Here is a 22,673-nt window from a genome sequence, read left to right on the forward strand (position 1 = left end):
CATCCATCCATCCATTATCGTTAACCGCTTATCAGCACTCGGGTCACGGGGGGTTGGAGCCGATCCCAGCTGTCATTAGGCGAGAGGCGTGGTACACCCTGGACAGGTCTCCAGACTATCACAGGGCTGACATATAGATACAGAGAATCACGCTCTCATTCACACCTACAGGCAATTAGAGTCACCAATTAAACCTAAGTGCATGTTTTTGGACTGTGGGAGGAAGCCGGAGTACCCGGTGAGAACCCATGCTGACACGGGGAGAACATGAAAACTCCACACATAAGAGCCATAGGAGGGAGGAGAAGCGGCAACCCTCTTGCTGTGAGGCCAGAGCGCTAACCACTTACGTTTTACACAGCTTCCCACCTTTTTGGAATTGGGGTTGTAGTTCACAATAAAATTCGAATGAAGCAAATTTTTAATCATCAAGAGTCATCAATTTATTTTCATATTCTAAAATGCAAAGGACATAACAGGATTTGAGAATAAATCCAAGGTTGAGTGCACAAAAATGTTTCACTGCAAGCGAATATGTACAAGAATGAAATCAACAAATCTTTACAGAATTCAACAGGTACTGCATCGATATTTAGAGTCAACTTTGTGAACCTATTAACGTAGACTAGACTGCACTTCAGAGATTTTTTTTTAAAACAAAACACATTAATTCATTTACATTTTTGTGAACTTGTTTTCTGAATTAAAAGCTCACAACTAGTGCATTACGGACCATTTGTACGATATGCTTTTCTTGTTTTTCATTCATTAAAGATTAAAATCTGATTAGTTCTGATCAGTTAAATGCTACTTGGCCTCATAAACGGGCCTGTTAACATTAACTTTTAAAGGTGAACAAACCAACTTCCTCTCCATCTGTTTACCCAAACATGCTACCCATCAGTACATTGGCTAGCAATTTCAATTTGATTGTACAGTCATTGTATAATTAATGTGAACATTAGTGCGTCATATGAACATTCAGAATCAATGGAAAAACTTCAGTTTTTTGCTTGCAGAGTGAAGAATAGTTGCAAACATTTGGCAAGATATTTTTTGTCAAATTACACAGAAACATAACTTCAGGGTGTAAATGATTAAGATAATTAGTTATAAATTAGGGTTGGGTGACAAATACGCATCCTCATTAAGATCATTGTGTATTTTAGCCTTTTTTACAGTTTCCTTCTGGTTGGGTTTTGACCTGCGTGAAGGTCCAGTTTCATTGTATTTTTGGACTGCTGTTAGAAAGGTTTCTGGAAATGTCCCCATTTTGGGACACTTGAATATGTTCATTTTTAGAGAAAGACAACAAAACAGTTGCATAATGATCCGACAGCGGGATAAGAGCACAATCCAGCTAGAGAGAAATGAGTTATAACGCGAGTGATGAAGAATATTTATACACTTGGTTCATCACGGTTAATGTAACTCACCCAGCCCTAGTTTAAGGACAGTTCGCCACCAAAACAAAAATACATATTTTTACTTTTGCCTGTAGTGCCGTTTATCATTCTTAATTGTTCAGGTGTGAGTTGCAGAGGGTTGGATGATGGCCAAATATAAAGGAACTATATGGAACTTTTCTTTCCAGAGATCGTTACCCGGTTACTCAAGAATACACAGACCTTGTTGTGAGCAGTTTAATGTAGGTTTAATGTAGAACTTTTTCTTTCCACCAAAAATACACCTGCCAACCATATCATTGCATGGATGGAAGTGTGCATCTACTCGTGGACGAAAGGCTTATGACAGCGATAGATGTAAAAATGAATGGCTTCCTCCTGGTCTGAGCTGTCGTGTCAGTTACGAGGTACGGTTCCTGTGTATAATTTGGCATAAAGTAAATTGTTCCTATATGAAATTGCTCACAACAAGGATTATCATGAGTAACTGGGTCATGATTTCTGGAAAGACACATTGCTGTTGAGTTTTTCAAAAGTTGTAACAAGCTAGTTTCTATTTCCATTATATAAGAGAGAAGGCAAACATCTCTATATGCAACACTTGGCAAATAACATCAAAACAATCTAGATTGATAAAAAGCACTACAGGTGAGTGATAAAAATGTGTGTTTATGATTTGGGGGTGAACTGTCCCTTTAACTTAACCCCATGACAATTTTGGGACTGATCACCTTTTCTCTCCGGTGTCAGTCCATTAAACAACACTGCATTTTGATGGAATTATGCCTCTACTGAATACAAGATACAATGGATTTGAAAGCTATAATTCAGTTCAACACTATGCGTGCTATAGAAGAGAAGCCAAAAACACTTACTATCAGGTTAAATCAAATCAAATATGAAACCGACCATTTCTCAGAACACAGATGAGTTTAAATACATGAGTTACACAATTCTTTTTTTTTTTTTGTTCAAACCTTCAGTAGGGAATAACGAAAGTGCTCTGGTCAAACCTGTAAAAAAATAATTTATACACACCCTCGTCGTCTGACCGGAGGGTTTGTCACAAAATTGTTGACAACTGTTTTGCTTATTGATGGTCCTCCCCCCATTCACTCTGCTGCTCCTCACCCTTACCGCCCTTCGGTTGGATTAGTTGTCATTTGTTAAAGGGAAGGCAGGCAGGCAGTATGACGGTGGAACAGGCTGGGCCCGCTAAAGGCTCTGCCACCTCTCCCTCCAACTCTGTCCATGTTCCTTTCTCTGGGCTGTAGCAGATGGTAGAAGACTTATAGGCCCCCTGAGGAGGAAAAAAAAAGGAAGTGATTCTCTTCGTTCCTTTTAGCGCTGTTTAGATTTCTAAGTGTGGAATGTAAAAAACTCAGCTTTATATAAATGTGTAGAGACAAAAACAGCGGGGGCTTTCCTTTACAGATTAAGTCTGGTGGTTTTCTGTATTTTTCTTTGGTCAACAAATTCCATGAAAGGACCAACAATGAACTGATCCTACTAACAAGTAGTGTCTGTGTAGCCAAAGCCAGAAATGGCTCATTGCTCTGTGCAACAGACCTCCAATGTTGTCCAAAAACTGTTGAAAAACCATTGGACTTGGTGACACATTCCTTCATTACCATATACACACACAATGTAGTTTATTTTGTGTCAGTTCCAGACACAGACTGTATAAAAATGGACATAACGAAAGTTACATCACCCCTTGGTTTGTGGAATACCGCTTTGAAGCCTTGAGTCTGGCTATTTGGCTGTCACCATCTTGGTTTTTTGGAGCAAGAAGTGACCCGAGGACACCACCGTGGTCTCAAATGCTACATCCAATAGGATGGACTGAAGATGCTTAGTTCGCTGGCTAATTAGATGTTGTTGTGTCAGGGAGGAGGGACTAACTTTAAGCTTAAAAAAGTTTGTATTTGTGGACCCTGCAACAGACAGTGTGGAAAAGAACTGGGATAACACCTTGTTGGTTTTGGTCTTTTGTGGGATTTTGGACTTTGCCAGCCTATTCCTTCTTTGTAAAATAATCTAATCTGATGTGTAAGAACATACCATGCTCCAGCTGTAGCCCCCCACAAGGAAGATGCTGTCATCCAACACAGCGCAGCCCGGGCCGCTGCGACCCTCCAGGATGGGTGTCTGCAGGATGTTCCATTGGTCAGCTTTCGGGTCGTAACACTCAACCAACATTACGTCTAGATGGGAGAAACCTGTGTGCAAAAGTAAGACAAATATCTCAAAATGATGACAGAACTTCAGTATATCATATGAAGGTAATATTTATTATAATATTATTATTACATTATTAAAATATATATATATACATATATACATATATATACATACACATATATTACATTAACAAGCTGCCTGAAAACACATTTGAATAATCAGCCTCTTGCTCTGAGCAATGGATTCCTACATGAACATTATTTTCTGCCAAATTTCAATTTCTTTTTCTGTGTGCTGTTTTCTCTGTGTTCGTCATACTGGTTTCTAAGTAGGCGGCACATATTTCTTTGCACAAATCAGGATTTAACAACATTGGAATCAAAATCTAAAGACAGTTATGGGGTTATTTATTTATGTAGCCAAGTCGCTATTTATAAAATCTGATCAAACCACATCCATGCAGTCCTGATAAAGCAGACTGGCAGAGTATCACTGCATTACAAGTAATGGAGTGAGAATATGGAAGAACTGCAGCGATGAAATGAAAAAATGCACAACAATTGTTAAGTTAAAATGGCTTATGAAAAATGATATGCTAAAAAAGTATAAGTTGCAAACTGGATGAGGACGTTTTTGTAACTGCCTTCAGTGTTTTGTTTTGTTGTTTGTTTGTTCGTTTGTTTTCTTTGCGGGAGTAATAGAGATTCTCAGATCTAATTTGTTTGATATACTTTGGTTGAATGATAAGAAAATAAATAAATAAATAATACATATTTATTTGACATTAAGTGGCTATATATAGAGAGAAAATTTCTTATTTGAAGTGTTGAGTATCAGGGGATAGGCCTAGATAAGTATTTTTTACTTCAGCCTACTCCCTTTTTTTTCGGACCAAAATGATATAAGGAAATGCGTAGTGAATATTAAGTTAACTGGTTCTTATATCTATCTCATTACTTAGACGGGGCAGATGCATGTATATGTATAGGGCTATATATACTGTATGTGTGTAAATGTTTATATGTTTATGTACATCTGTTTAATGGTGCCTATGTGAGTATGTGTATGTATATGTATGTGCATCTAGCCTACGCTGTTGTAGTTAATGTTTTTGTTTATTTTTCGGTTTAAAAAGACAAATTAATAAAATAAATAAAATAATAATAAGAGAAGTGTTTAACTCTCAATAAACCAAAGGGTTTTTTCATAACTTTACACTATTTTTCCACTTACATAAGCAGCCGTGACAGTGTGTGGCTCATATTGTTTTCACCTTCTGAGGCTGTGTGTGTCATCTTGGCAAAATCTTGGTCCTGGAAACACCTTCTGTAGCAAGAACTACCAGTAAGCAGTTTTGAGTACTTTGCCAGGTGTTTATACTGCCAGTCTGTGAACAGATTTTGTCACCACGATAACATCGCAACCAAGATGCAGTCACAAGACTTTGCAGGTGTGTAGTTGAGATCAATATGAAGGGCATATTTGGAGATCGGTGTGGTCCAAGCAAGAGGCACAGGAAGTACGGAGGGCCCCCTCCCCATTTTACACACGTGGCCTAATTTGGCATTTCACCAGGTGTGATCCCGCTGCAAGATGGTCTCTGGTTTGATTTAGAAATTTTAAACTTGCTCAGTCAATATTCTTAGAGCTGATACCCACTATATATGCAGGCAAATAGAGGAGAAAATAAAAGATGAACACTTTTCTTTCCTCATTTCTCTCAGGGCCTCTGCAGCCTGTTCGATTAAATCTACAAACATCTGTATTTTTTATGATCCCAAATGTTGCCAAAATCTGAAGGAAAGGCTCTTCATATCAATATAGCACAAATCAACTTTATGTGCATTACATTAAAGTGTACATATGCCCAGCTAAGACAATAAAGAACACACATCCATCCAACAAAATAAAACACTAAAAGAAAAAAGAAAAACTACAGACAATGACCAGCACAGATATACACACCCACACACACATGTAGTCAATAATCAGAAGCCTGTGAAAAAAAAAAAAAAAAAAAAAAAAAATTTGCCTTTGAATGTGGATCCAGTTGTGACAGATCACAGCACACATTGGCAGTGGCAGTGAAAAGCCAATTAAAGATTGCACAATGTATACTATATATATATATGTGAAAGAGATACATACAAGTTTCTGCTTTTAATAATTCCCTTTCAAATGCAAACATTCAGTTTTGCTGATACTGTAAGACTGATATTCAGTTGTTTGTTCAGTTTTTTATTTTATTTTGTGCCTTGAATGATGAAGTCATATGAGGTTGCAGAGTGTAATAAAGGTCACCGCAGCCTTCTCATAATGGCAGCATCTCTTTCACTTTTCTCTTTTGAAAAATGAAAAAGTGTAAATGTTGACCTGTTTTCCGTTAATTTCCCGAAACGCTTGAGTGCTTACCTTTCAAATGGTTTCCACCAATAGCATATAGGCGGTCATTCATTCCAGCCAGGGTGTGAATGGCGCGCTTTGTGTTCATATCCTGTTTCCTCGCCCACACGTCCATTATAGGGTCATAACAGTAGAGCCAGGACACATACTCTCCATTGTGTACTCCTCCTACAACAGATAAACACAGAACGGTGCCTTTAATACTGCTCATACTGCAGGAAGACACACCGGATGCTCATGTAATACACTCTGCTGATCACATGTATGCTGATCGATTATATGTATTGATTTACTGCTGAACCTAATAATTACCGGGATTAAAATATAGTAGAAAATTATCCTTCCATGTTGTTTTTCTTTTTTAACTAATAGATGGCAGTGCGTCAGAGTTAATGGCGCCGTCTCTATTCAAAAACTCAAGGTTGCTGCCTTTGTTCCGTCCTTTTAATATTATATGGTAATAACTGGCGTAGTGGATTAAATTCACTGGTGATTCAGTGGTAGTCAGCATTTAGAAGAGGAGGATTTTAGTTTGTGGCATTCTGCGTTGTTGTGATGAGTAAATGTCACCAAAACGAAAGATATTATTATAGATTTCAGAAGAAGTATTTTATATAAATTTGTATTATTATTAATTCAATATTAAGCTAGTTTTAAAATACTTGTATTGTGGCGTTTCATGGCAACTTCGAATACTTTTCGAGAAAGCTCACCTGGTGACATTTACATCAAGAGAATCTCCAAAAACAACCGTCAGCGTTCAACCTTCCTTGTGGGCAATGTAGACGCCATTTTTGAAAAAGAAGCTTCATCAATTTAAATCATGATGTTTTTCTTAAACTATCCCTTTTGAGTGTGGTGATGCTATTTTCTCACTTATAACTATTTTGCAAATTATGTATTAACTTTGAAGCTTTTACTGTTATTTTGGGTGAAAACGGCTGTCCGGTTATCTTTGTGGTATAATGGGTACTTTTACAGTTTTGCTCATGGCTCTTCATATTTTGTTGATTAATAAAAATAACAAAACTCTTAATGCCTCAGGTTTATTTCCTTTTCCTTTTTTCTTTCCTTGGAATTGTGCTGCATGTTATAATTGTGAAACATTTTTACCAGATTTGTGACCAAAGAAAAAAGAAAAAAAAAGTTAAAGAGTGACAAAAATAAGAATAAACATTTTTAACATGCAGCTGTAGTAATGTTGTCTACCTTCTTGCATCTAATGCAAGATTTGAACGATTTTCCCAGTCCCAGACTAAAAACTGAAAGTCTTTAGTAAATCTAGGAGTCTTACTGGAGTCACAGCGCGCTCCCGTCATCCCGATCGTTAAGTGTAAGGTAGTAATCTGCGCTGTTTCTTATCAGTCTTTTCCTAGTCTTGGGTTTGCGATCATATCAAACGTGTTTGATATTATCGCAAGTCGCAGTGACGGAACACAATCAACAACCAATAGATGAGCAGACCGGCCAGTAAAACCACTTCGACAGGAAAAAGTTACATCACAATAATGTTAGTAAGCTCAAGCCTAAATACAAATATAGAGATGTAATATATTTACAGCCACAAGCGGGATTTTGGGGGCGCTGTTTCATAGTAAAGAGAACAGTAAGCAGACCCGGTTAAAATGTATAAATAAATGTATTCATAAATAAGTAATAAATAATTGATGATTAATGTGTGATTAACTAAATGAAAGTTGATAGAGCTGATAAGTATAATTATTCTTATTAAACAAATAAATTAAATATAATTAAATACGACATAAATGTACATCATGAATTATTTTCTAAATTTTCCTTTCCTTTATTCTTCCTTATCTATTCTTCTTGTCTATTTTTACTGTAAAATAGTCAACTTTTCATGTCAGAAAAACAGAAACCCCTTTTCAGCTTTGTGAGGGGCATTTTGTGGCGTCTTCTTTTCTTTTTTTTTTCCAACACAAACCACTGCACACACAAATATTGCATGGTAGGTAAAAAAATGCTAAAGAAAATCTAGTTGTAGTCTTGTAAATAGTGACCCTGCAAGATTCACAGTCTTTGTAGGATCTCAGTGTGAGACTAGGCTGGGACTAAAAACTCTAAACACTTGTCTTTAGATGTGAGCAGGTGTGAGCTGATAGTCTTGCAGGAGTCTTTCCAAATCTTTTCAAAGTCTTCTGGTGTATAGGTAGCATAACATACAGTAACGAGGAGACAACTCACGTCCAGAATAATCAGATTGAACATGAAAGTGCTATTTTTGGTTGGTAATTACTCGACCTGCTGGCAATTGGCTTCATGTTTGCTCAATCAAGCCCTAGATGATTGACTCGGTGCACCTGTAGAGTAACCCACATGTAGAGTGACTCATGCACGCTGTCATCTTGCACTGAGGAAAGTCCAACAAGAAATTGAAACTGAAATGTTTGGACCTTTGCACATTTTTTTCCTGTCTGTACAGCCCAATACTTTTTTTTGTTTTCCATGTTATTTTGTTTATTATATTTTGTGGATTTGTGTAATTTGTATTGCATTCAAACCCTTTATTTAAGTAAATGTAGACATATCACAATTTAAAAGTAAGTGCTAATTATGGAACAGCATGAGTCCTGTTAGTGTTAAATTATCATATTAAGTTAATTAATTATAAATGGTGATGTATTGCTGGCAGTGCTTTTCTGGTGTACAATGCCATAGTGAAAGCTAATTTAACTACTTAATATACTCTTGGGTACAACAGTGCATTATATTTTATAAACTGATCATGTTTCATAATAAAATCTTTATTTTTTTAAAGTAACTTATAATTACAGCTGTCAAATAAATGCAAATGTGTTAAAAGATTAATATTTACTCTGAACTTTAGTAGAATAGAGGAAACGTTTTAATACTAAAAAGTATTACTATTTTAAGTTTGTGCTTGAGTAAATGTACTTTTTGAACTGTGTATGTGTTTATAATTGTTGTTGTGTTCTAGCTGTGATAATAAGAATTGACTGAAACTATTAGTCATCAAATACTTATGATATAATAATGTTTTAGAGCAGTAGTTCTCAACCTTTTTGAGTCGCGACCCCCAATTTAACATGCATGTTGTCTGCGACCCCCGCTCACTGGACAGAATCTCACACGCACAATTCAGATCACCCAAAAACAGAAACAAAATGACCAAAAAAGGAAACAAAATGACCAAAAAAGACTCAAAATGACCACAAAGTGACCAGAAAAGACAGAAAATGACCAAGAAGATACTAACTGACCAAAAAAAGACACAAAATGACCAAAAAAGACACAAATTGACCAGAAAATGATCAAAAAAAGACACACAATGACCAAAAAAGACACAAAATGACCAAAAAAACCCACAAAATGACCAAAAAAGACACAAAATGACCAAAAAAAACATTAAGTGACCAAAAAGACTAAAACACATGAACTCTTTAACACAGTGGAGACAGAGCTGACTTCCAAAATGATTTGGCGACCCCCAGAAATCATCTCGCGATCCCAATTAGGGTCCCGACCCCAAGGTTGAGAATAGCTGTTTTAGAGGATATATACACGGTCGCTCATAATGTTAGAATAAAATATTTTTTGCCTCTTTCCACGAAATGATTGTGATAATGTGATTTATTATTGACAGATTAAGTGTATATCTTCTCAAAACGTTTAATTAATCAATTTCTTCCAAACGTATCACAATCAATAAGGAAACCACAGTTAACAGAGGATTGTGTCTGAAAACAAAATGATTCCAACTTCATTGGTGACCTCTATAACTCTAATTCTGAGCAATGACCATTCTGTATATTTTATGTATCCGATGTTTTGTTATGACAAAAGCAGAGGGGATAAGAGGTGTGGCAGCTTCTCTCCTCACCTGATATGTAGATCTTGCCGTTGTGCACTGCTCCTGCATGAGCGGCCAGAGGCTGCGGCAGAGACGACAGGTAGTTCCACTCGTTAGTCTCCAGGTTGTAGGACTCGACGCTGGAGAGGTAGCCGCTCTCGTTCCTACCACCAATCACGTACAGGTGTTTATCCATGCGGCAGGCAAAGAAACTGGCTCTCCTGAGGAACAAAGTGTCAACCAGACATCATCATTAAAGCAGCAATGACAAGATTTATTTTCCACAGAAATCACCTTACACACAAATGTATCCTACCTGTGCTGGTTACACACTCACCAGCTGAGAGCACTTCTTTTTATGCAGAAATAATGGGTGTACTTAATTTAAAGACATTTAATGTAATATCATATCTTCATGATAAAAAAAATACTAATAGCAATATTGTTTGTTTTCTTTGTGGGACTTATTAGGCATCAATAATGTTTTTGCATCTGAAAATTCTTTTAATGCATTATCAGATTTACTTGTACAAGTCTGATTTCAACCATAAAGGAACTTACCTCTCCTGCATAGGAGGCAACTGTATCCAACTGTTGAATCTGGGATCATAGCGGCTGACAAAATGAGTGCTGTGCTTTCCTGCAAAACAAAGAACAAAAGTACCGACTCTGGTTGACTCTTTGATATACTGAAGTTCTACTGGGCTGGATAATAAACGTCAGTCACAATAAAATTCGGTTTTTATTTATAGAACATTTATCTTAACTTATTAATACAATTTTTTTTATCTGCCACACACAACTGAGCAGTCTAGCAGTAATCTAACATGTACTTTTGTTAATAAAACGTTGATATTCAAAATGTTGTATTCATTAAGGAAATTTGTTCTAATAAAAAAGATTAATTTAATTCGATGAATCACTTTAGTCTAATTGAGTTGGGGTTTTTTTTCAGGCTGATGACATCATAAAATATGACAACAAACTACTAATTTGAAAACATAAAAAAAAAACACATTTGGTACAGCCCTACAAAGCTACACATGGCAAATGCTCAACTGTGACTCTGCAAGTCTTCATTTAATATAATCATATTATCGGAAAATCAACACCCACGCAAAAAGACTTTGAGTGCTAGTAGGTGCTGTTTTTCACTGCCATTAGAGTTAACAAGTGCTGACTGAAGACATGTTTCTCTAATCATAGAGTGATCTGGGTTTGGAGGATAATTTGTTGAAGCATCTTAAATTATCTGTAATGATGTGTTTGGGTATTGTGTTGATTTTCACTCTCAGAGCTAAGTAAACACTGGTTTCACTTCATGCAGCAGCACTGTATTGTTATGATATTTAGTGGAATAAGAACAAAAGGACAGTATCAGATTTTTTGATCATTTACAGTCTTTGTTGCTTACTATGACGGTGTGTTGCCACCATTTCACAAAAAGCACTCTTAACACTTCTACACCACAAATATTTCACCATTAATAACAGTTCTTTTTCAATGCCAATTATTGACAAGTGTTGTTGTGGAGTGTTGTTTGTCCACTCAGAGCTGAACTGGCTCGAGGATGAGTGTTTGAAACTAAAGTGTTACATTAACTCTGATGGGTTTGAACTCGCACAAACTCCGACTCAGAGCGATCTCCAAATGAAGTAAACACTGACAAATTTGCTGTGTGAAATCACTGCAAAGCAAGACGGTCAGTCCATGGTGTTACTGTACCATTGGGGTTCCACTGGTCCTCTCCACCCAGCAGCAGCAGGAAGTTTTCCACCTCCACCACGCAGTGATGGGCGCTGTTGTAAGGCATTACTAGAAGACACATAAACCAAAAGCATCACTGAAACATGTAGATAATACAGGTCAGTAGTAGATAAAATAGCTTCCATTTAAAGTCTGAATCCAAACTTGATTATTTCTCTTAAATGTACTGTAAATACCATTATAAATACAGGGCTAACATAAACCTCAACAAACATCACCTTATAGATCAGACCATATAATTCCAGTCCTGTAAAGCCGTCATTGGTTACCTTTCATTGGTTGTTTTCAGAATAAAATTCTAAATCCTCTTTTTGCTTTACAAAGCACTTGCTGGTCTGGCTCCACAGTATTACTCAGACATGCTGTCTGCTAAGAACCCCAGCAGACCTCTGCAGTCACAAGGTGAAAATTTCCTCCATGCGCCTGAGGCACTTTCAAAGACCGGTGAGATGGCTTTCAGTATTTATGTACCTAAAGAATAGAAAAGCTTGCCTGCTGATATTAGACCTGCTCTGACACTGTTATTTTAAAACCAAACTAAGGACCTTCTGTTCACCATCTTCTTAAATGAACACACTGTAATTGTACACTATACTGTTTTATTTAGGTTGTTATGTAAAGCACTCTTTGCTTTATACAAAAGGGTGCTATTTAAATAAATTTGCATTTAACTCAAATAATAATCTATGCCTGCAAGATGAAGAGTGCTGCATGCGGACAGTAATTCCAATAAACATTGCTACATTTATGATAAAAATACACTCATCAACTTTAAAAAAGGAAGTGCGAGGATTGAATAAAGTGCAGTGGACCTTGAGACAATCACCGCCTACAACATCATTCGACTTCTCAACTCCACCTCATGCTACACACTCACCATAAATAGAAGTTGTTCTTTATTTTTCTGACATAGCATAAAGGGACAACAACTGCAATTCTTGTGCAACCCTTTGTTGTACAGTAACAATAAATTAAGCTTGACAGTCCGAAGTCCAATAAGTTAAAAGATAAACATCTCATTTAAATGAAAAAGGTTCCCCATGAACACAGTTTTAATTGAACAGTTTTATAGTTGATTTTACCATTATACATTAGCATCTCACAAACATGTAATATTGTGTTAACAAATTTTCCCTAAGCCAACAACAAAAACAACAACTTACTACTTTTTTTTCAGCCATGAATGAATGAAGTCACAAAAGTGCCAAATATTTTTACTGCATAGCACAAGAATGAAAAAACTACATCTGCAATCAAATATCCGAAAAATAGTTTTATTAAACTTTCACATTCTTAAATAAATCATAATAAAAACAAAACAAAATTAAGATATTGAAAACATGTAGGCCTATGTCTAAACTACACTGACCCATCATGGAACAAAGTTTAAACGACCGACTCTGGTTGACTCTTTGATATACTGAAGTTCTACTGGGCTGGACAATAAATGTCAGTCACAATAAAATTAGGTTTTTATTTATAGAACATTTATCTTAAGTTATTAATAAAACATTTTTTTATCTGTGATAAAATTAGAAACTTAACTAACTTAAAACTTAGAACTTAGGACGTATGGTTCTGGAAGAAAAGAGGATTTGTTTAAGATGTTGTGTGACCTCCACTTTGTTTTTCTGTTGCCCTTTTTACTGAGAACTGTGCAATACTTTCCTTAGTAAGATAAAAACAGATATTGATTTTGTGAATGACATGGATATGGATGATGCATAAAGATTGAGTTGGCTGTTTACATATGAGACATTTAGATTTGCTAGTTACTTGGAGAAAGTCTGGGAGACAAGTAAAAAAAAGCTGTTTATCAGGATTAACTGTAGCAGTATTTTTCAGTGTACAGATTTGACATCTTTATATATATATATATATATATATATATATATATATTACTGGAAGATTCGTAAAATTGTGATGTCTTGAAATGCCATGTGGGACGGGCCAGATATTTGGCATGATAGGTAAATATTGATAAATGAACTGTGCTGGCAGATTTCCTCATTAAGTTACTTTTGTTTTTCATCATGCTGATTGTCCTGTTGTCTGACAGGGAGCACTAATGGTACATGTTAAGGTCAAGATTGATTTAATCTGCAGTGTAGTCATTGTGCTTGTCACAGAGACAGGGGCAGACGTCTCTTTCACGATCCTCAGTGTGAGTCAATGTTAAAGGATTTATTCCCCTCCTCGTTGCTTTTGTTTTGTAACTTTCCATTCATCCAACTATAGGATGTGATTTCTTGGGGGAAATCAAACCTGTTGACTCTTAAACTGGAACAAATGAATGAAAGAGGCAGAACAAACATCAATCTATCCATCTATCTATCCATCTATTCATCTATCTATCTATCTATCTATCTATCTGATAAGGTCAATACGTTCCTATTTTAGAGACTTTAGTCTGTAAGGACTGAATCTCATAGTTTCCCTTTTCTCATTATCTACCATTAAAATATCCCACAGCAGCTATTCATCTCTTGAGTAAGTGTGTGTCATAAAAATATGATCTTTAGTGTATTATACTGATACAAGTTAGCATAAACGGCCCACAGCTTCGGCAGGACCCCTTGTGGAAGATTTTCCCATGTGTATGTTTTTGTGCTCTCCTCCTCTCCTCCATCTTCTTTTGCTGAAGTGACCCCATTGAGATGTAGAGAAATGGTCTTAGGTGACAGTCATAATGAACATGATCGTGTTCACTCAATAAATCTCAGGCCCGGTGCTTTTTGAGCACAAATCAGTGAAATGTTAAAGCCCACCTGTCTGTCTCCATCAGTCATTTCCACTGTCACCTCCCCACCGCCTGATGGATCACAGTTGCTGCAAAATTAGACAGCCTTGAATCTCATTTCTTTCCAATTGGCCTCTCCCTGCAATCTCACTCTGGCTGGCTGACATGTGCCGGTCCTCTATGGGAGGGGAGTCTTAGATAGGGAACTAATACTACATACACTAAACACAGCTTTATCTCGAAACGAGGGGATTAGGTTGCCTGCCTCCAGTGCACCTCAAAGACGAGTGCCATATGACTGCCAAATTCCCTTACATGCTATTTACATTATCATTCAGTCAGCAGTATATAGGACATGGATGGGTGGCTTTTTATTTGATGTCTAGCGACTTGTACTCGTACTAAAAATCATCTTGTACCCAAGTGAAAAGAAGATTATTGCTCTACAGTATGTCACAGGCTGCAGTATGAGGAGAGCTGTGGGAGGATTTGCCTGCCTCTACAGGTGCCTCACAAACAGGTGAACATTGGGAAAATAAATGAGATCACTTTAATAGTCTTGTGCAGTGAAAATAATAACATGTGAATTATTTTTCCTTCTACGATCTGTAAGAATTTACTGAGAGTTATTACCTGAGAGAGGGTATGAAATTAATCTAACAATCCGACCCCCTCTCCTCTAAATCTGCCACTAACCCCAGGGGTGAACAGCCATAAGAGGGTAGGATGAGCACGTCCTCTACTCCGAGATGGACGCCATCACTCCAGTCTACAGTGAGCTCTAGGGCTCACTAGAGGGAGTCAGAAGCCTCTGCATAGAGGCACAGTCGGGGTTGGTTGAATGACTCCACAGCTAATGCACCACTGCTGCTCGAGCTCTGACGTGCCTTTAAACGCCATTACAATTGCATCCCACTGAGCTGAATTCCTTTGTTCTAGGCCATGCTGCGTAGATGAGGTCCATTTCCAAGTGGGAGACTTTAATATCAGGTTGGTTTAAAAAGAAGAGAGAGAGAAGAGAATAGTCCAGCATTTTGCCTGAGCCTGCATCTGCCTTTGTCTTGTGTTCGTCCACGCTGCTGTGGGTACACTAGATGGCAAACTTTACACTAGAATCATCGAGCAGTAGATATATCTGACACAAACGAGAGGGATCAGATTCTTCCCCAAATTGTGTTGATGAATGTCTTAATCAAAGGCTGTCCCTCTCAGGTTTCGCCTCATTGAAAAGTTATGATTGAATGTTAATAATCTTCTATTCCACATCCATTGTGTGGAGGCTACATCAGATGGTCACTGGTGTGTTAAGGGGATGATTTTGCAGTTTTGTCCTTCCACTTGGCCACGGACCATTTGAGTGTTAACTTTTTAGTTTTGAGTGATGGAAATCCCTACTGACCTTTTGCTTGTTGCAGTCTATACCCAGGAGAGTGAGTTAAATGAGAAAATGACAATATAAACACCAGTGAGCTGCAGGCTGTTGTGTTTGCATGGCTCCTTTAGTAAAATGCACCCTGACAGATTTGGCCAAACATGAGCAAAAATTAACAAATAACTGCCAAAAAATATAGGTAATAAGTAGTTTGAATATTGGAGCAAACAATGACCAAAACTTTCCCTGAATTTAAGACAAAACAAGAGAAACAAATCAAAAATAATTTAAAACTAGGGATGTACTGATAGTTGCATCAGGCTGATATTGACTCAAACTGTTGGATCAGTGACAACGAGGCTGATGTATTCAGTTCCATTCTATATTTATATTCTATATACATTATATACTGCAATGATAATTCCTGGGTTTATTTTTTGACCAATTTAAATTGTTATTCCTGTTAATGTTTTACCAAGTTGCTGTTGCATGGTTTATTATTTTAATATTATATTTATTTATTTAATATAATGGACAAGTTGAGAGAAACACTGACAGTTGTGGAAACAGTGTCCAATAACAATCAAACAGACAAATGACACAAACAAAAAAAACACTAGACATTTACAGCGTTAACTTAAATACACAAATAATGACTAACTGTTGTTATGACTACAGTTCTGGCTTTATTTTAACAAGGACTTAACTGATGAAGAAAATATTTCAAAATCCTAAATCTGCTTGATAACCATTCAGTAATTTATATTTGTGTATTTATTTGTTTTATTTTGTATTACAAAGTTAATAAAGCAATGTTTAAGTCAAGCCTGATGTTGCCTTACACATAAAAGAATGATGATCCCAGTCATACAGCTTTTTAATTAAATACTGGAATCAGCTCAGTACTCGGTATCAGTCGATACCCAAAGCCCAGGTATCAGTATCGGGACTAAAAAAAAGTCGGATCGGTGCATCACTAATAAAAATTTGTACCATAAAGTGAAAGTATAAACTGCACAGTACCGAGCTGACAGAAAACATGGCTAATATGTACGAATGAAGGAACACCGCTGAAGTATGGCTCCAACCAAAACAAAAGGACAAAAACTCAATATGTCTGGCAATGATGATGCAAAGGACAAATATGGTTTCCCATTAGCTCTTGTTTGACCTTTGCAATATGACAACAATATAGTGGTGAGCCATAAAAGGTCAGGGAAGACAGAGAGAAAAAAAAAGAGCATAGTACTTGAGAGGTGAGTGCTGCAGGAAGTATTCTCTCTATAGAGGCGGAATTATGACAACTTGCTTCCAATATGATATACTGCAACTGCAACTTTCTAATTTTTCGATTAAAAGAGAAATAATTGCCAATTATTTTGATTTTCATGCAAAATGGTAGAAAATGCTGTTTTCAGCCCCTCAAACTTGAATATTTCATGATTTGCTTAGTTTTATATCATATTAAACTGAACATTTTTGGATTCTTGGACTGACAAAATGAATAAATAATAAACAAAATAATTTAAAGACGTCCTCTTGGACTTTGACATACTGGAACAGACTTTTTTTTTTCTTTTTTACTATTTTATGACATTAGACCAAATGATTAAATGTTAAAAAAACAACAGTTAATGAAAATAATAAAAATCAACCTTACAGCTGTTGCGCTCCAATAACCCCATCCATCTCTTTGGTATTTCACCTTATATAAACCTAATAGTTACACCAGGTCAGCAGGCTGTGCCATTTGTATATATGGCGTAATTCAATGTCATGTATTGATCAATGTGAGTGAATAATCAAGCCACATTTAAAAGCTATTGGGGAAAGATGTCATTCATTTCTGTTCTCTCTCTCTCTTTCTGCCACAATAGATCATTAGATTCAAGTAAATCTCATCATGCATCCTGCCAGCATATTTCAGCAAAAACAAGGGAAACCGGGCATGAAGCTCCACAGTGCTGTGAAGTCACGCTCTGATTAAAAACTTATATTAAAAGTGATAGTGATACATTATTACCTAAAGGATTTAGGGAACTCCTTCCCCTCATTTTCCATGGAAATTAACCTGTGTTAAAGTCATCCATAGGAACAACTTTTTCTCATCATAAAAGCCACTAACATAAGATGCCTCAGGTACAAAAAAAAGCACAAAAAAAGCAGCAAAGCCTTTTCTACTCACTTGTGAGGATCTTCCATGTCTTTTTCTCATCGTCATAGTACTGGACCAAATTGCTGGGGAGACGATCAGGTCCAGGAGGCAAACCACCCACCAGTAACAGCATTCTCTTATTGGAACGGATTCTGTAATGTCAAAAGTGTGGGTGTGTGGACAAGTGTTAGGAAACAGAGAACAAAACAGGTATTAAAGCCTTGAAATAAAGCATCGAAAAAAGGCCAAAATAAGCAGAATCTGAAGCTGGAAACCCCTAATTTCTTAATTTACATAATTGTGTTAATAGTATTAGCAGCACTTGCCCGGCAAATTTGGATTTTTCACTCTGAAAATGCCCAATGTATGAATGATAAAACCAGTGAATGAATTAAAAAACAAATGAATGCGTTAGATTAATAGCTGCTTCTTCTCTGGGTAGAACTACTGAACTTGAACCTACAAATCAGACAATATGTGGCCACTTTATTATAATTAACAAAAAATTGCTCAACAGCATACTTATCCTTTTGATGTGTTATTGAATGGTTATTGTACTCTAAAGATATCTTTTCAATTAGCTGTGAAGCGAAGATGATCCTGTGGGGTGCCATGCTGGAGGCTAAAAGCGCAATTGAGTACATAAACCTGCCTATACAATGTCTCGATTTCATTGGCTGCAATGATTCATGTGACATCTCTAAGCCAGTTGTGAGACATTTCCTGCTGTTTGTATATGATATATAACCCCAAAGCCGCACACTTTACTGTACATTAATGACCGTTATCTGGCTCTTAATGGATTTGAACACAAATCTACCAATTAATCACAATATGCAGTGAAAAGATTAAGAGCAGCTGGCCTTTATATGCAGTCACGTTCACCTTTTTTTCATATTTTACTTTTTTATGCTTGGGAGAATCACCGTCGTCTCGGTACATTCTCTCTGCTACTGGCCCACTCGGAAGTGTTTTGGGGTTATTCATATGCAAATGAGCCCCTGGACATAGATAATGGTGATTAATTGAGAGGAGAGAAACAGTGGCATGTGAAACTAATTATGAGGATTCCTGATTCTTTGCTCATTCGGGTCCATATGTGGGAATAGATATGTTATTGGGAGGAATAGATACATGTAAAATTATTTCATTTTGAGATTTTTTGTGCAAAATTTGATTTTTAAGTTTAGAGATTTGCAATGCTACAGCTCTAATTTTCTGCTCTTTAAAGGTAAATGCAGAGAATTCTAATACTGATGCCATCACTACATAAAATATTTTCAGCCTTGACTTTACATACAGTTCTGTAAACAAAACCTGACAACAGCACCATCAATCATTCAACTTCCTGACAATGCCTGCCTACTTACCAGCTCCTTAAAGTGCTGATTAGGACAAACATGGAAGTAAGATATTGCTTATTTTGCTGTAAGAGAGACACAATTATCTAAACTGATTATAGGGAGCATTGTAAATTGTGATTTTTTTTTATAAATCCTCAATTACCCAAATATATTGCATTTCCTCTGACTGCATTTCATTGTTGGTTATCATCACCCTGAAAGCTGCCGTAGTCTTGTCCTCATACCAGAATTGTTACATAATTACCATGTAATTCTGGTAACAATTAAATTACAGCATTTCAAATTGTATTCATGAGAGTTGCTACACATCAAATGCATAACCTTTATCTAGTTTGCTGCATCTTGTCGACACTGATTAGAGAGCAATTACACAGATGTGTGAAGAAATAAAGAGACTAACACACAAGGTAACCTTGTAAATATGGATACAGTGTAGCAATGAGTAGATCAAGACCCTTGACAGCTGGCAGTCTCTGACAGGAAAAGCCCCACAATCCTCATTAACTAGGCCTTACACTTCTCATCTCTGACTGACCACCTACATGGTCGGGACTACACAGGCGGTGTGACCCCTGCTTGAGCAAGTGGGCAATTTTTGAGGCAGCAATTTGTTCAAATTTAACAAGTGGGAGGCATTTAATCGCCTTCCGTCCACTCTCAAACAGCTCATTGCTGTGAGTGTGTGGATATGTGTGTGTGTTTCTCTTTTTGTATATGTTTGTCTCATGCTCACCTGCTGGCTGTGGACTGCCTGCAATGCTGCCTGAAGGGCATCAGGTGGTAGTTCATGGCATCCAGGAGTAGTTTCTGGCACACAGGGTCACTCCTCATGAAGTCAACAGACTGCACCCTCTCCACCAGCTCTGGAGCAGGTATGAGGGCGAAGCGCAGCCTCTTCATAAGGTCCGGCGCATAGTGCATGCGAGTCTCGCGGTCATGCTCCAGCCAGAGGACTGACATCTGGAACAGAGCCAGCTCTGACTCCACAGGGGGTGGTAGAGCATCTAGCATGGCGCACATCTCCTCAAAGTTCAGCAGCAGCACATCCTCCACCAGGTACTTGTTGGCCAGCTTCTTGGTCTCATCCAGTCCATGGAGTGCGGCAATCTTGCAGATCTGCTTGTAGTTCTGCACAGAGATCTGGTCGTTGAGGAACTGCACGCTGAGCTTGGTAATCTGGGGGATGTTGAGGATCTTGCTGACTGACAGCACTTCTTCCACTGTGTCCAGGGAAAGAGTCACGTTGGCAGTGTACAGGTACTCCAGCACTAATCGTAGTCCAATGGAGGAGCAGCCCTGGAGTACCAGGTTATTGATGGGCCTGGCATTGGGGGTCACCAGCTTGTCATCAGGAGAGGATGAGGGGGTCCCACTGCTGCCCTGGTCCCCTTTGCTTAGCTCATTGTTGATTACATTATGGGAAGAGAAGAGGGATCTGAAATACTGGGAGCAGGATGCCAGCACAGCTTTGTGGCAGTGGAACTGCTGTCCCTGGGCAGTGAGAGTCACATCACAGAAAAGCTGTTTTCTCCATAACAGATTGAGCCCGTGCAGCAGGGTGTCACTGTGTGTTGGGTCAAAGGTGGATGTTCTATCACCCGATCTGGACATGACTTCCTGACTGTGAACGCCACCTAGGCAACAAATAAACCATGCAAGCCATTTACCTCAGGTCATGTATTTGCACAACACACGCAGCCCTAAAGATGCTATCAGTCAACTATTACAATAGAAAACGATTTCTCGAGTAAGTTATTGAGCAGATCTCGCGTCCATCCAGCGGGGAAGAGCCATCATGCCATGCCAGCAGCCGGCGAGAATCTACATCCAATACGGCTTCTTTCAACTTTGAGCTCTGGTCGTAAAGCAACAAACAAAAACGCAGTAGTTCCCACAGCGTGCCACTCTTATTCATTCTTAACTCAAGATTTAAATGGAGGCTGATGTTTGAAGGGCGCTGTCAAAACAAAACGAGGATACGGACGGAGATGCTGCAGCGCTTTCCCCCCTCGGTAACGCGGCTGAAGTTGTCGGATAAGGAAAAAGAGACACGGTGGACGGATAACATGCAGCATTCAGCTAACACTTATCCCTTCTCCTATCGTGCTGCACACCCCCACAATGAGGACATTACACATCGCACAGATTTACGGAGTCATACAAAAGCAATTAGTTTGTCTCTCCGAGCCGTCAGCAGCACTACGGGTGTGTTTCGCTTTTAGCGGACGTGAGTATCGAAAAAATATTCACTGAAATGCAGCTTTCGGTAAAGTTAACCGTAATATACACATCTATTGTTTTCCGATACACTACAAAAGCTATTTCTATGTGCGTAATGTGTGTAAACTTGACACAAGCGTGCTGTAACGTTGTCGCCAGATTCACTAAAAGCGCCTGTCACAACTAAATGATGTGAGCAGCTCGCCTGAGAAGGAGCCAAACTTACCTGACTTCAGCTCTTGACAAAAAAAGAAAGTAAGCTTCAGGTTCCCCAATATTGAATTTTTCCTTTGTTCTCCTTTTTAAGAAATGTCCTTTTCCTTTAAAGTCTATGGTCGGTGTTGTCTCAAAATAACCATTGATTCCAACTCATAAAGTCACTATTTCAGGTTATTTGTTGACGTTGATCATTTGTTCTTCTGAATTAACAAGAAGTGTGTGAGTGTGTGAGAGGGAGCTGTGCTTTCTGCAAGAGAAGAAGAAGAAGAAATATACGTGTGACAAATTATGCTACCAAGAAACAACACATCATTATCCTTGGGCCTGGGGCTCAGTGAGTCGTAACGAGAGTAATAGGAAATCCACGGTTGGGGAGAGAAACGGTCGTGCATGGCCGGTGGAGAGAGACCATGCAGGGGTATGGATGCTGGAGAGACTCGCAAAATTATGGCTCAAGGCTATTGTAAAAACTGTCGAGCGTAAATGACTGCGATTTCAAACATCTATGGAAGAAAGAAAAGAGAAAGGGGGAGAAAAACCGAGTCTTTCCCTCGCTGTTATAGAGAGAACCGTCAAGTTTTAGTGCGCATTGCTAATTAGTCAATTTCTCTCTGCCTTCACAGCCCGACGACTTTGCTGCTGAGCTGAAACTGCTAATTTCTGGGACCAGCCTTTTTTTGGCTGTGAACTGGATGGATGAATGGCTTGTCTCGCACAAATGACAAAAAGCCCCTGCCTTAATCTCCATCGCCAAAATAACCCCTCATCTCATTCTGCTGCTGCTAGTCCTTCAAAAGAAGGTGCTCTACACAAACTCAAGTTTTACATCTGCATCATAAATACTACATACACTACAATGCCCACACATTGTTTATAATGCAGAATTAAAAGCATATTAAATCCCCCTATTCATTCCTTTGTGACAAAAGCATCACACACACCATGAAACACACCACGAAGTGATGTAAAGTTATAAAACAACAACATGACACACACAGTGTTCTCATGTGC

The 22,673-nt window shown here is 37.9% G+C and overlaps 1 protein-coding gene across 1 annotated transcript; it reads right to left on the reverse strand.

Annotated features, from left to right (window-relative positions):
• Positions 1-2,195: 2,195 nt before the first annotated feature.
• klhl14 (kelch-like family member 14) lies at positions 2,196-22,413 on the reverse strand. The gene is made up of 9 exons (XM_059344253.1): positions 21,670-22,413; positions 19,957-20,857; positions 17,890-18,011; positions 11,551-11,640; positions 10,387-10,465; positions 9,856-10,046; positions 6,003-6,161; positions 3,471-3,628; positions 2,196-2,706 (listed from the first exon to the last, which is right to left on the reverse strand). The coding sequence occupies exons 2-9, from the start codon at positions 20,832-20,834 to the stop codon at positions 2,566-2,568; spliced, it is 1,818 nt and encodes a 605-aa protein (XP_059200236.1). The 5' UTR covers positions 20,835-20,857; positions 21,670-22,413; the 3' UTR covers positions 2,196-2,565.
• Between the last annotated feature and the right edge of the window lie 260 nt (positions 22,414-22,673).

This window comes from Centropristis striata, chromosome 11 (assembly GCF_030273125.1).
Source record: "Centropristis striata isolate RG_2023a ecotype Rhode Island chromosome 11, C.striata_1.0, whole genome shotgun sequence".
Classification (NCBI taxonomy): Eukaryota; Metazoa; Chordata; class Actinopteri; order Perciformes; family Serranidae; genus Centropristis; species Centropristis striata.